This window comes from Chelon labrosus, assembly GCF_963514085.1.
Source record: "Chelon labrosus genome assembly, chromosome: 14".
Lineage (NCBI taxonomy): Eukaryota > Metazoa > Chordata > Actinopteri > Mugiliformes > Mugilidae > Chelon > Chelon labrosus.
Window position 1 is genome coordinate 3363954 of NC_140347.1, and position 15053 is coordinate 3379006.

At 41.7% G+C, this 15053-nt stretch overlaps 1 protein-coding gene across 1 annotated transcript in view; it reads left to right on the forward strand.

The window, feature by feature from the left end:
* LOC311498921 (uncharacterized protein) overlaps positions 1 to 15053 on the forward strand; it is a 225241-nt gene that overhangs the window by 172055 nt on the left and 38133 nt on the right. The window contains exons 11-12 of the mRNA XM_084559706.1: positions 4214 to 4387; positions 4510 to 4683. Coding sequence (XP_084415832.1) covers positions 4214 to 4387; positions 4510 to 4683 — 348 coding nt within the window. The remainder of the gene's footprint in view (positions 1 to 4213; positions 4388 to 4509; positions 4684 to 15053) is intronic.

Below are 15053 nucleotides of genomic sequence, written 5' to 3' on the forward strand. Positions count from 1 at the left end.
ATCTGGCTCTGCCCACCGACTCAGAAACTTTGAACAAACATTATCAATACACTTTCACTAGCGATAGGTGGCAGTATTCCAGCCTCCCCATCTATGTGTCTGCTAGGAGACCTTTCTATAGTTGAACCACCACTGAAAACTTTCTTTAAAAAAAAAAAAAAAAACAGTTACACTACTATACTAAACTGTTTATAATTCTTATCATTGAAAATATTATTTATGTTATTATAATTGAGCAAATATAATGTAATACATTTTTTAATTTAATAATATTACTATATGGTTATGCCTATATCATTACAAAACATCTAGGTAGCAATGATTTCTTGTCATACCCTCCCTTCTTTGTTTAATGGTATTGCAGTTTTTTTTTTCCACTCTACCAAACAACACAACACACACCTAACACAGTTTATGTTGTTCAATGTTCTGCACTGTTTTGTCCTTGTCATTTAAGTATTTTGGTTGTTTTTCTTTATCAATAATAATAAAAAAAAATGCATCCACAACTGGTTGACCTAGTTAACAGTCCACTGACAAAAAGAGTGTGGTTCAGTGATCATGTCTTTCTCTCCTGAGCCAGCAGTTGTGTTTCCTGCTTGTCCCTGTAAGAAACACAATGACTCAGACTTCACTGCCGTTATCATGTCTGTACTCCCGTTCATAAACAGCAGTTTGTCTTTGCTTGGCCATTGGAAGAACATGGCGCATATCACATCTGGAAGTTTTAAATTGAAAGCAGCATAGATACACAAAGAAAACACAAAAAACAACAGAACTAAAATATAAAACTTCTGTATCAGGGACCCCTGCATTAAACAATAAATATTGATCAAAGATGTGTTGAAATTATTGTTAACTGCAGTTACCAAAAAAGTTACTTACTACTTTTGGATCTTTGCAGGAAGAGAAGATGTCGACTGCAGAGATTCTCTTGAGAACTTTGGAGAATTTGACAAGCGAGGAGTTTAAGAAATTCAAGTGGTACCTGCAGCAGTCAAATCAAGACTTTCCTGCAATCCCAGTATGTCAATTGGAAAAGACAGACAGGATGGACACTGTGGATAACATGAAGAAGACGTCCTGTGTCCAGTATGTGGAAGTGACAATAAAGGTTTTAAGGATGATAAATAGGAATGATCTTTCAGAAGAATTATCAGAAATCGCTTCAAATCCTACAGGTAAGTGAACAGTTATAAATTGGACAGAACCAAGATCAGAGATTCATGTTAAAAACAAAAGCATCTCTCTCTACAAATACAGACACATATAGTATGTTTCACCTTGGCTTGTAGAACTTTGAAAGAAACATACTGATAGATAGATAGATAGATTTTATTGATCCCTTTGGGAAGTTCCCACAGGGAAATTGACATCTCCATCACATACAGCACTGTCAGACATACATGTAGGAAACAGTAACTAAACCCAAATACCAAACGATATTGAGCCTATTAGGGTTACTAGGGGAAAATATCATGCTCCTGTGCCACCACGCTGAGCAAAAAGGCGATTTGTAAACAGCGCTCAAGATTTGTGCGCATGCTCCGCATCTTCCTCTCCATTTTTGGTGAATTTCTGAAACCGAAACAGCGCCAATTATAGGCCTGGAATAGGAAGTAGCGTTTTCGGTCGTGCTGAAACGGATGCGTGTGGACGCGGATATTTCTTGAAACGATGATCGAAAACGGAGAGGGAAAAGATCGTTTTCGTACGTTTGGACGGGCCCTTAGGTGCTTCTCCTGGGATGTATGGATGCTGGAAAATTAGATGATGGATCACATGTTTACACTTATACCAGTCTACTTATCTGTAAACAAGCAGCCTTCTCCTAAAGTTCCTGTTGTCGTCTTAGAGCTTCATGCTTCATGATCTGGCGTTGATGGAGTTTAGTAAGACCATTTTAATTGACACTGTGACAACATAAATTTAACTGAATACACTAATATATCACACATATTATCTTTGTTTTATTCATTCAGAAAACCTTGCTGATTGTCAAAACAAAATCAAATCTAACTTGCGAGAAAGGTTCCAGTGTGTGTTTGAGGGGATTACTAAAGCAGGAAACTCAACCCTTCTGAATGAGGTCTACACAGAGCTCTACATCACAGAGGGAGGGACTGCAGAGGTCAATGATGAACATGAGGTCAGACAGATTGAAACAGCATCCAGGAAACCAGACAGACCAGAAACAACCATCAGACAAGAAGACCTCTTTAAAGCCTCACCTGGAAGACATGGACCAATCAGAAGACTGATGACAAAGGGAGTGGCTGGCATTGGGAAAACAGTCTTAACGCAGAAGTTCACTCTGGACTGGGCTGAAGACAAAGCCAACCAGGACATCCTCTTCATATTTCCATTGACTTTCAGAGAGCTGAATGTGTTGAAAGAGAGAAAGTTCAGCTTGGTGGAACTTGTTCATCACTTCTTTACTGAAACCAAAGAAGCAGGAATCTGCAGGTTTGAAAAGTTCCAGGTTGTGTTCATCTTTGACGGTCTGGATGAGTGTCGACTTCCTCTGGACTTCCACAACACTGAGATCCTGACTGATGTTACAGAGCCCACCTCAGTGGATGTGCTGCTGACAAACCTCATCAGGGGGAAACTGCTTCCATCTGCTCGGCTCTGGATAACCACACGACCTGCAGCAGCCAATCAGGTCCCTCCTTATTGTGTTGACATGGTGACAGAGGTCAGAGGGTTCACTGACCCCCAGAAGGAGGAGTACTTCAGGAAGAGATTCAGAGATGAGGAGCAGGCCAGCAGGATCATCTCCCACATCAAGATATCACGAAGCCTCCACATCATGTGTCACATCCCAGTCTTCTGCTGGATCACTGCTACAGTTCTGGAGGATGTGTTGGAAACCAGAGAGGGAGGAGAGCTGCCCAAGACCCTGACTGAGATGTACATCCACTTCCTGGTGGTTCAGGCCAAAGTGAAGAAGGTCAAGTATGATGAAGGAGCTGAGACAGATTCACACTGGAGTCCAGAGAGCAGGAAGATGATTGAGTCTCTGGGAAAACTGGCTTTTGATCAGCTGCAGAAAGGAAACCTGATCTTCTATGAATCAGACCTGAAAGAGTGTGGCATCGATATCAGAGCAGCCTCAGTGTACTCAGGAGTGTTCACACAGATCTTTAAAGAGGAGAGAGGACTGTACCAGGACAAGGTGTTCTGCTTCGTCCATCTGAGCGTTCAGGAGTTTCTGGCTGCTCTTCATGTCCATCTGACCTTCATCAACTCTGATGTCAACCTGATGGAAGAACAACAAACTACATCTCTGAAGTCTAAAGTCTTTAGAAACAAACCTGAACTAACACGTCTCCATCAGAGTGCTGTGAAAAAGGCCTTACAGAGTCCAAATGGACACCTGGACTTGTTCCTCCGCTTCCACCTGGGTCTTTCACTGCAGACCAATCAGACTCTCCTACGAGGCCTGCTGACACAGACAGGAAGTAGCTCACAGACCAATCAGGAAACAGTTCAGTATATCAAGAAGAAGATCAGTGAGAATCTGTCTGCAGAGAGAAGCATCAATCTGTTCCACTGTCTGAATGAACTGAATGATGGTTCTCTAGTGGAGGAGATCCAACAGTCCCTGAGATCAGGAAGTCTCTCCACAGATAAACTGTCTCCTGCTCAGTGGTCAGCTCTGGTCTTCATCTTACTGTCATCAGAAGAAGATCTGGACGTGTTTGACCTGAAGAAATACTCTGCTTCAGAGGAGGCTCTTCTGAGGCTGCTGCCAGTGGTCAAAGCCTCCAACAAAGCTCTGTAGGTGGATTTAGGAACTATTTGAAACATGATTCATTTAGTAAATGACAAATAAAACATTTTATGATGATTCTTCTTCAGGCTGAGCAGTTGTAACCTCTCAGAGAGAAGCTGTGAAGCTCTGTCCTCAGTTCTCATCTCCCAGTCCTCCAGTCTGAGAGAGCTGGACCTGAGTAACAACAATCTGCAGGATTCAGGAGTGAAGCTGCTGTCTGCTGGACTGGAGAGTCCTCACTGCAAAGTGGAAACTTTCAGGTAAAAATAAAAACATTTCTTAAGTAGTACATTAGTTTCGCACAACCATTCCCGTTTAGTGATTTTCACATTACAGTATAGGTACACTTTTGCTTGATATAGGAGTAATTGTAATTTCATGTCGGAAAAAATATTAATGTAGATCATACAAAATGTGTAAATTGTACTTTTTCAGGCTGAGCAGTTGTAACCTCTCAGAGAGAAGCTGTGAAGCTCTGTCCTCAGTTCTCAGCTCCCAGTCCTCCAGTCTGAGAGAGCTGGACCTGAGTAACAACAACCTGCAGGATTCAGGAGTGAAGCTGCTGTCTGCTGGACTGGACAGTCCTCACTGTAAACTGGAAACTCTCAGGTCAGGAAGCAGCTGGTTGTTGATCAGTTAAATCTTGATTTAGGTTCATGTTGGTGCAGAAGTTCAACATCTGGAGGATTTTCCTTCTTCTTCTTGAGTTTCTGATATTTTTCTATCTCCAGTCTGTCAGGTTGTCTGATCACAGAGGAAGGCTGTTCTTCTCTGGCCTCAGCTCTGAGCTACAACCCCTCCAATCTGAAAGAGCTGGACCTGAGGTATAACCATCCAGGAGACAAGGGAGTCAAGTTGCTCTCTGCTGGACTGGAGGATACACTCTGGAGACTGGACACTCTCAGGTATGGACAGACAACAGGAGCTCACACAGTGTAGGTTTAATAATGTCACACTATGAAGCATTAGTAAAGCATTAGTAAACACTTAATTTATCATTGATAAAGCATTAGTCCTACATTAATAGATCATTTTAATAATTATATTTTCATTCTGTACAAATGATTAGTTTGTTATTTAGAAATTTAAAATTAATGTATTTGCAAACTTGTTATTAAGGAGTTTTCAGTGGTCCGTAAGACAATTTACAAAGTGTAAGTAAAGGAATAATAAACTATTTAAATGTACATTTATGCATCTTATTACTGACGCATGTATTAAGAGTTACTAAGTGTGTTAATAGATGGTTTGTAAACATGTAATCTTACTGTAATTCATGGTTTATTCAGGTAGTTCTTAACCATTTATTGATTGTTAATAAACTTAATGTAAAGTGAGGACTATTTATGCCTTATAAAGCATTTATAAAGGCTCAGTTAACAGCAAATAAAGACAAATACAACTCAGTGATAAAAAAAATCATATATTTATTTCAACTTTACATTTAACATTTACTTTCCTCATTATTTCTGACAATCACAGTCAAATGAATGTACAAGTAAACTATATTGACTTGTGTAAGACACCACTGACATACATTTAGCAGGCCTTTTAACAGTTAGTGACAAGAAGGTGTCTGTTTTAGACAGAATATTAATACAAAGAATCACATTTTGGTTTCATGATCAATATTTGACAGTGGAGACTGAGCTCTGTTTATTTCTACATTTCATTATCTTTCAGACAGTGAAACATCAGAGACAGTCTATACTGATGAGTTTCAGTCTGTTTCTGTGTCTCACTGATAAACTGATGAACTCTGCTTCATGTTGAACAGCAGTTAGGACTCATGTTGGATAGAGAATCATTCTGACTGTGTTTCTTCCTCCAGGATGGACCATGGTGGAGAGCAGAGGTTAAAACCTGATGTCAGGAAGTGTAAGTTTGACTAATGATGATAAAACATCAAAGTGTCAGTTTGTCTTTAAATCCAAAGCTGATAGTTGTGGTATTTATTCATTCAAACATCACTGACAAGAGAATCCTGACTAAAAGTATAATCATTAAACTTTCTATTAATGAACAACAGATCAGTGAGTAAAGAAAGAATAAATCCATCGGATGTGTCAGATGATAAACTGCAGCTGTGTTGTGTCTTTTTCTCTCCATCAGATTTCTGTCAACTTGAAGTGGACACAAACTCAGTCAACAGAAACCTCAAACTGTCTGACAACAACAGGAAGGTGACATGTATGAGAGAGAAACAGCCATATCCTGATCATCCAGACAGATTTGACTGTTATCAGCTGCTGTGTAGAAATGTTCTGACTGGTCGCTGTTACTGGGAAGTTGAGTGGAGAAGAGATGTTTATATAACAGTGAGTTACAGAGGAATCAGAAGGAGAGGAGACATGAATAACAGCTGGTTTGGAGGAAATGATCAGTCCTGGAGTCTGTTCTGCTCTGATGGTGGTTACTCTGTCTGTCACAATAACAGAAGAACATTCATCTCCTCCTCCTCTGTCTCTAACAGAGTATCAGTGTATGTGGACTGTCCTGCTGGAACTCTGTCCTTCTACAGAGTCTCCTCTGACAAACTGATCCACCTCTACACCTTCAACACCACATTCACTGAACCTCTCTATCCTGGATTTGGGTTGTGGTCATATGGTTCCTCAGTGTCTCTGTGTTCTCTGTAGGAAGGAGAGTCTTTGAAGTGACAGCAGCTTCAACTCTGAGCTTTAAATGTTGATGGTGGATGATGTTTCTCTTTGGTTTACAGTTGAATCACTGATTGTGATTTGATGTCAGAATATGTTTGGTCTTAGAAGTAGTGAAATGATCTCCTAACCACTGAACTCCTGGAAAAACTGGACTGACTTTGATGATCATGTTTTTGGGACAGTTGGCCACATCTAGCGTCGGCTGTCTGTTGTTGCCAAAGCAACAGTAAACATTCCCAAAGGAGCTGAATGAGCTGTAAATAGAGATGCAGAATCAATCTATGTTGTAAATACAGATTAGATGTTGTATTTTAGCACAGAATACATGATTTTACCAGTTAGTAAAACTATAGAAAAGAATTAGTTATCATTAAATTTATAGGACACACACGGAGAGAATGATTTTGTGTCTTGTGTGTGTGTGTGTGTGTGTGTGTGTGTGTGTGTGTGTGTGTGTGTGTGTGTGTGTGTGTGTAAGCAAAAAAATCATTGCAATAACAAATAATATTGAAAGAAGAGATTATCACAATTTAGTTGTCAGGGCTTTGGATGGATGTTTTTAATCTCTCTGCTTTATAAGCACAACCATTATTATTATTATTATTATGATTATTATTATTATTATTACTAGTAGCAGTAGTAGTATCACCATTACACTAATGGAACATTCATTCGTCTCATCTTCTGTAACTGCTTATTCCTGTTAAGGGTCATTGGGTGTTGGATATTAAAGAGTTGTGTGAGGTCAAAAACAGAAAGAAGTCTTCTTCTTCTATCATACCAGATACAGGGTTGTTTTCCACTTTGCTGCAGCCTTGCTCACAAGATAGGATGCATCACACTCTAATGTTTCACCTTGAAGAAATCAGTTAGAGCCGGTCTGGGCTACACATGGAAAACTACTGATATACGAGCTTAACCACCCATAAGGTGGTTAAGTTGAAGTCTCAGCGCTGACTCTGGACCTATTCTCTGCTGCTAAATAAACAGTCAATTGGAGAGAAGTTGTCGAGTGGTCTATTCATAGTCAGACTAACCTTTCCAATAGGTAGAAAGAACCTGGGCGGTTTACCTGGAAAGGAATAGTTACACTGGAAGAACGTCTCTTACAGCCAGCGGCTGCAACTAAATAAACAGATTTCTGCATGTCTTACGAGACATTTCATGACTGTGAAAGTATGATCCAACAGTAGTGTTGTTTGTATGAATTAAACGCAGAGAATTCGTACGGATTAGAAGAGTTAAGAATAAAGAAAAGAGAAGTGTTTTGAATAAAGAGGCCCGACTGGCACGATTTTAAGGCCGGAGGGGTCTGATCAGCCCCCAAAAATAACCCCAGTCTAAGAGCGTGGGTTTAAATGGTCCCCTCACTTGGTCAAGTGTAAAAGCCACCAGCTCCAAAAGCCTAGTAAAGAGGTGGGTTTAAAGGTCCCTCATCTAAATACTTAGGCCCACATTGCCTAAGTGTCTGGATGTAAAAGCTCCCCTCTGTAGTAAAGAGTTGGGTTTAGAGGGTCCCTCATCTTAACATTCAGATCTGTCGTATCTGAAGGCTTGGATGTAAAAGCTCAACTGTGCAGAAAATAAGTGAAGAGGTGGGTTTAGAGGTCCCTCACCCAAATACTTAGGCTCCAAATTGCCTGGGTGTCCGGGTGTAAAAGCTCCCCTCTGTGTTGTGTGTTGTACTGAGAAGAAGTGACCAGTAGGGACAGAAATACGGGAACAGGGACAGATAAAAGAAGTCACGGGTAGAGTAAAATAAGTATATCGGTGTTTTTGTGTTTTTACTGTTGTGTGTGAGATCCAGAGAGCACGCTGAAGCAGCTAACGGTGCTAACACAAGTTCACTGTCTGTTGAAGTAGGCTGCTCAAAGGGTCTGAATAAGTTCTGGTGTCAGGACTGAGTCCTTACGTGATCGGTCTTTGGGGCTGAGTACCTTCTACACAGCGTGCTGCATTTCCTAGCTGGACAGATCGTGTGAATGAGAACACAGAATGTGTGAGTCAGAACCATTAGAACCATTAGAACCAATAGAACCAGGCTCATTAGGAGCCTATTTAAAGGAAGGGACAGATAGAATAAAACGATCATTCCCAGAGAAAAGAGTCATAAGAAAACTAAAAGATTTTGAAAAATGGTGCGAGGACGTAACAGCCGACGGGTTGTTCAGTGACCTTGGGGGGCCCCCACCGACAGCCACACAATGGAAATATTATGAGAAGACCCTCCAAAATAAAGTCAACAAACTGACAATTGAAACTGAAAAAAACAGGAAGATTATCGAAGGGAAAGAAAGAGAAGGAAAAAGAAAAAGACTGAAGATCATATGAAACTTCCACGCCTGCATTTTAGCAGCTGCTTTTCTAGCCACACCAGAGCTCCAGTACAAACGGTCCAGATGGAAGAAAAAGAAAAGAACAAGCCTGATGTAAGTGAGACTACCACAGCAACAACTGGTGAGTCATTATGTCCTGCACCACCTTCATACACACCACTGACAGCGTCAGCTAGTGCACCGAAATCTGAGCAGATGTAAGCGGAGGCCAGAACCATGATGGAGGGAGCAGGAGAGGAGAATCCTAACAACCCATACAGTCCTAATAATCTGTTTGTGCAGATGCCACAAGTAACTATAACCAAAGGTACGCTTACATGTGAACTGAAACCCACTGCGACGGAGGCTATTGAGCAAGCTCTAGAAGAGGAAAAGAGAGAGGAGGAGGTGGAAGAAATAAAGAACTTGTTAAGTGAACTAAAAGAGGGAATGGCCAAGTTAACTGTCAGAAGCAGCCAGGGAGAGGCAGGGTCACAGTATGGAGAGGTAAAAGGAAGAGAGGCAGCATGGACGTGGAACAGAACAGACGAGACGGAGAGGGAAAGAGAACAGGCAATGGAAGAACAGGCATTGAGAGAGCAGGCTCTGGAGGGAATGGTAACAAGAGAGCAGGAAGAAAGGAAGGAGAGGAGAAGAACAGAAAAGAAGAGCAACACTGAGAGATTAAAGAGGAGAAACAGAGAGAGAGAGGTGGCACAACTTACAGCTGGTTTGCTTACATGGCTGGGGGAAAAGGGTTTAAAGTGTTTAAATCTAAATTGCAGCTCATGTGGTATTCTTGTGAAGAATAATATCAGGCCATGGTGTAGGTATGACAGCAAACCACAAAAACAACATCCTCTCACACGTGAAACCTGTCACTGTGCAACAAATGATGACCTTTCTGTTGATGGCTAACTATAGTAAAAATGATATACCTGAATACGCTGAAACTGTCTCCCCACTGCGACGACTCATCACTGATGCAGGACACAGCCACCTAAAAGCTAACTTAGCATGGACCAAAAAAGCTGAGGAGGCCTTCATTGTACTAAAACAGCAACTAGCACAGGCTAGTGAACTCTCTGCTCCTGATTTGGGTAAAATGTTTGAACTAGATGTAAAAGAAAAAGATGGTTTTGTGAGCTCCGTACTGTGGCAGCCCGGAGCTCAAGGGAGGAGAGTGTTATGTTATTATAGCACTAAACTAGAACCAGTAGAAAAGGGCCATCCTACCTGCACCAGAGCACTATGTGCTATAGCTAAAGCACTGAAAGGGACAGCTCACATCACAAGGGGACAGGACATTACAGTACACACAAACCATGCAGTAACAAGCTACATTTCAAGACAAAAGTTCACTTTAAGTCAACAAAGAACCAGCAGAATGCAGGAAATATTGCTCCAGCCAAATGTGCATTATGTCAGCTCAGATAATAACATGGCCGCTCCCATAACCAGTGAAGTACCTCATGAGTGTGAAGCCCTCGTCAGAGAGGAGATGGACACTTTCCCCAACATAGTTACTGAAGCCATAGATAATGTTGACAATCTGTTCACAGATGGCCACAGTCACGTGGTGCCTGGAGGAGGAATAATAGCCTCCTACGCTGTAGTCAGCAGACAGGCCTCGCCGATAAGAGAACTCAGGTGGGAGACCTTGGAGGCAGACATCATACCACCACCAGCCTCCGCACAACTGGCAGAAATCATAGCTATAACCCGAGCCTGTGAACTGAGCGAAGGGAAGGAGGTTAACATCTACACTGACTCTGCTTACGCTGTAAAAGCCGTACACGTAGACCTAAAACAATGGATGAGGACAGATTTCCTTACCAGTACAGGTAAACCTGTGAAACACATGACTCAGATGGTAAAACTACAAGACGCTCTCTCTAAACCCTGTAAAGCAGCCATCATAAAATGTTCAGGACACCAGACAGGGACAGGTATGATAGCATTAGATAACAATGCTGGTGGCAGGCTATGAAGGAAAAATCAGTAAAACCTTACAGATGGTGTTAAAAGGAGTGACTGATGGAGATAACGAAACCATGGAACAAAAAGTAATTCATGAAGTGTTGAGCAGGCTTGGGTTGAAAAAGGTGCCACTAAATGTAAAACAACGGGCATATGGAGGTCACATGATGAGAGGATTGTAGCCTCCTCTACCTTGCTGATGATGTTGTGTGAAGAAGGACATAAACGGGGACATCAATCAGGAAGAAGACTTACTGAGATGATAGGACAAAAATGGTGGCATCCCTATCTATCAGAGGTGTGTAAATATTTTGTAGATACATGTTCCAGTTGATCTAAATTTAATCCTCGAGCGACTCTTAAGATGGGGATGGGGGCGTTCCCTGTCCCAAACAGACCATGGCAGGAAGTGGTGATTGACTTTACTGACATGGGGATGAATCAAAGAGTAAAAGGCTGTAGATATTTGCTTGCTTGTGTTGATACTTTTACTCGATGGGTGGAAGCAAAACCCACCAAAACTGAAACAGCTCAAGAAGTCATAAATTGGTTGATTTATGACTTGATACCTCGCTACGGTGTCCCTGAATGTATTCGTTCTGATAACAGGACACATTTTACAGTGGAGTCCTTGAAAGAAGTCGAGAAGTACTTTGGAATTCAACACCGCTTTGGGTCTGCCTACCACCCAGCATCACAGGGGATGGTAGAGAGAGCTAATCAGTCAATTAAACAACAACTGGCTAAAATATGTGATGAAACAAAAATGAAATGGACAGAGGCTCTGCCTTTGTTCCTGTTCTCACTGAGATCCAGCCCAAGCGATACCATAGGACTCTCACCACATGAGCTGTTGACAGGAAGAAAAATGCCCTGTCCATTCCACCTGAGGAGATAAAAGAGGGAGAGTGGATCTACAGAAAAGTGTTCCACAGAACGTGAGATGAGTCAAGGTGGATGGGCCCGTTCAAGTTAGTGTCGTCGACCACGTACGGTGTGAGAGTCTGGCTGGATGAGGAGCAGACTAAGGTAAGTACATACTGGTGAAGTCCTTTGATGCTAATAAAATCACCCAAAATGACCAAATCAGGATCGAGACTGGTTACAGCCAGAAAAACACTTGGAACTAACTGCATTGTGTGTGCTACAGCTAGACCTAATCTTATGTTAACTCAGACAGCCTTAGAATACACATGGAATGCTACGTACAGTAATGTTACTGTCTCTGATAGTGACTGCATCTGGGAGCTAATGTCTAAAGATAACACAAGTCTGCTCAGGATGGGATAAGATATACCCTGTTGTACCTAAAGGAGCTGTTCCCCCAATGTTTACACCAAAACTATTATCCAGTGTTTCTTGCATTAGCAGCGAGGAAAAGAGTAGCAGGACGGATGAGCTAGGCCAGTTAAATAAAGAGGTGTGTGTTACCACGAAAAATGTTACTGGAAGTAATTTAGGGAACCAGCTCTCTGTGGCTCGAGCTGATGTATGGTGGTATTGTGGAGGAAAAGTGTTGCATGATCACCTGCCGGAGAACTGGGGGTGTCGGTGTGCTCTTGTGTCCCTGTTATCTCCCATACAGATTATCCCCGTGGAGGAAGATGTGGTTCCAGATGACCCGAGCCTAACAAAAAGTACTGTGTCCCAAAAGAAAAGATATGCAGACTTCGATGAGGGCAGCCCCGTCTGGATAGACGCCATCGGAATACCCCGAGGAGTACCGGATAAGTATAAATTAACAGATCAGATCGCGGCCAGATGGGAGTCCATATTCATCTGGATTACCCCTAACAAAAATGTAGACAGGATAAACTACTTACACTATAATATTTAGAGATTAGCAAACTACACTAGAGACGGGTTTGAGGCTGTACATGGTCAACTATCTGCCACCTCACTGACAACATATCAGAACAGACTTGCATTAGATATGATACTGGCTGACAGAGGAGGTGTCTGTAGCATGTTTGGAGAAATGTGCTGTACGTTTATCCCCAATAACACCTGTGGCCCCTGACGGCTCTCTGACTAAAACCCTGAGAGGCCTCAGAGCCCTCTCAAATGAGCTAAAAGAACATTCCAGGGTCTCTGATCCCCTATCTGGCCTGCTTGATCAGTTCTTTGCTAAATGGGGAAACTTAGCAGCTAGTGTAGCCACGTCATTGGCTGTTGCATTTGTAGTGTTTGCTCTGTGTGCTTGTTGTTGCATTCCCTGCATTAGGGCTCATGGTGTGATGTATGGACAAGGCGCTGGGGAATGTGGAGTCAAAGGGAGCGCCTCCAGCCTATCAGATGAACCTCACTGAGAATGTAGCCCTGCTTGATCCTAGCGAGTACACAGAGAACCAGGAGAGGCCGTTCCATGATCCAGATGAAGGAACTGACCATGATGAGCCTGATCTGGAGGATATAGTCTGAGTTAGGGTCTACAGTAACTGATCTCACCTTGGTAGAATAGTGTTTTGCTCTGCTGCTTGCTTTTCTGCTTAAGGTTTGAGTTATATGTATATATATATATATATGTGTGTATATATATGTCTATGTGTATATTTCCATATACACATAGACAATGTTAGTTGATTTTCCAGAATGCTACATACACAACCTGAGCCTACCGGAGAGATGGCAACGTGTCTTGGCGAGCATGTTCACGTGACCACTGGAAGGAGGTCCAGGTTACACATATAGGTTATGTTGCATCCATACACCTGTTTTATAAGAGGTTTCTATGATTTTATATGACAGGGCCTTTTTAAGGGATGGAGTGCCCTGAGAAGGGCAAAGGAGGGCACACATGGAAAACTACTGATCCACTAAAGGCGGCGCTCCTCCTATTGTCCTCGGGTGGAGCCCAGATAGAATAAAACTTCTGTGCACACATAGTTGGGGGCTTCTCCTTTTCTACCCATAAGGTGGTTAAGCTGAAGTCTCAGCTCTGACTCTGGACCTATTCTCTGCTGCTAAATAAACTGTCAGTTGGAGAGAAGTTGTTGGGTGGTCTATTCATAGTCAGACTAACCTTTCCAATAGGTAGAAAGAACCTGGGCTGAAGGAGAGGGAACAATTCCTCCTTTGACAGAAACATTAAGAGGAGAATTAAACATAATCTCCTGAATCCTTCAATATAATGAAGCCAGTTCAACCTTTAAAACAGAATGACTAAATGTTGATGGAGGGATTTCTGAAGCTCTCTGCTGAATGATCTGATTCCTCTACAACAGCGCCACCTGCTGGAAAACCTGCATCACAGAATGAAGACAGAGAAAAACAAAGAGTTTTATTTCCTGTTTTGAGGATTTCAGAACATGTCAGCACATGAAGGACAGACTGTTGACACTCTAAAGAAGTCTCTCCAACTCAGAGCAGCTTTTCACTTTCACAGCTGCTTACATTTATTATTTTTATGGAACTTTTGTGATTGATTATAATTTACACAAAAAACGAGAGAAAGAAAAAGAAAAACGCGAGTCTTTTTAATTTAAACTATAAAGTAAAATGTAATCATTTCAGTCAACTCTCTCCAGATGGAGTTACAACCTTCAACTCTGTATTCTTCTTGTTTTATGGTCGATTTTATTCTGAAGAGACTTTGGACACACCTCATTTCCTCTCCTGTACAGAGTCCAGGTGAGTTTAAGGCTCCGCCCATTAAAACTACCTGTGAACAGAAGAGAAGCAGCTTCTTTCCTCCACACACGAAGGTAGAAAGAGTCAGTAAATCAACCTGAGGTGAGTTCAGCAGGTGAGAGTCCAACATCTGTAAATGATTAACTGGATCATCATCATCTTTCTTCATCTTTAACCGAAACACAGAGGAAACGTGGCCTCAGGTTAGAAACCATTTCAAGTTGATCAAGTTAACCTGCTTTAAACATTTAATGTCATTTAAAAACAATGCGGACAAACTTCCAACATGTGGTGTTTGTAAATGACTTTAATCAAATGAGATCAGACTGGTTTCCTCTCTAACGCTGCTCTCCTGACTATTAGTTTCTGTTCATTTAAACCCAACCGACTCATCTAGAGGACAGATATCAGTAGATCTGCTTTAAGTTCTGTTTTTAAAAGTTGACACAGCTCAATAAATAAAATGAATACTAAAAACTGGCAGGTCAATTCAGATTAACAGATGTGTGAGACAGATGTGTTGATAATGCTGGCGTTATGGAACCAGCCTGTTAACAGTCAGACTGTTAGGAACTACTTTGAACCTCAGGATGTTTTGTGAATCTGGTTCTAGTTTAGTTAATGTTTATATAGTTATTACCATCTAGTGGACAGATGTAGAACTACATCATCTCATATGGATCATGT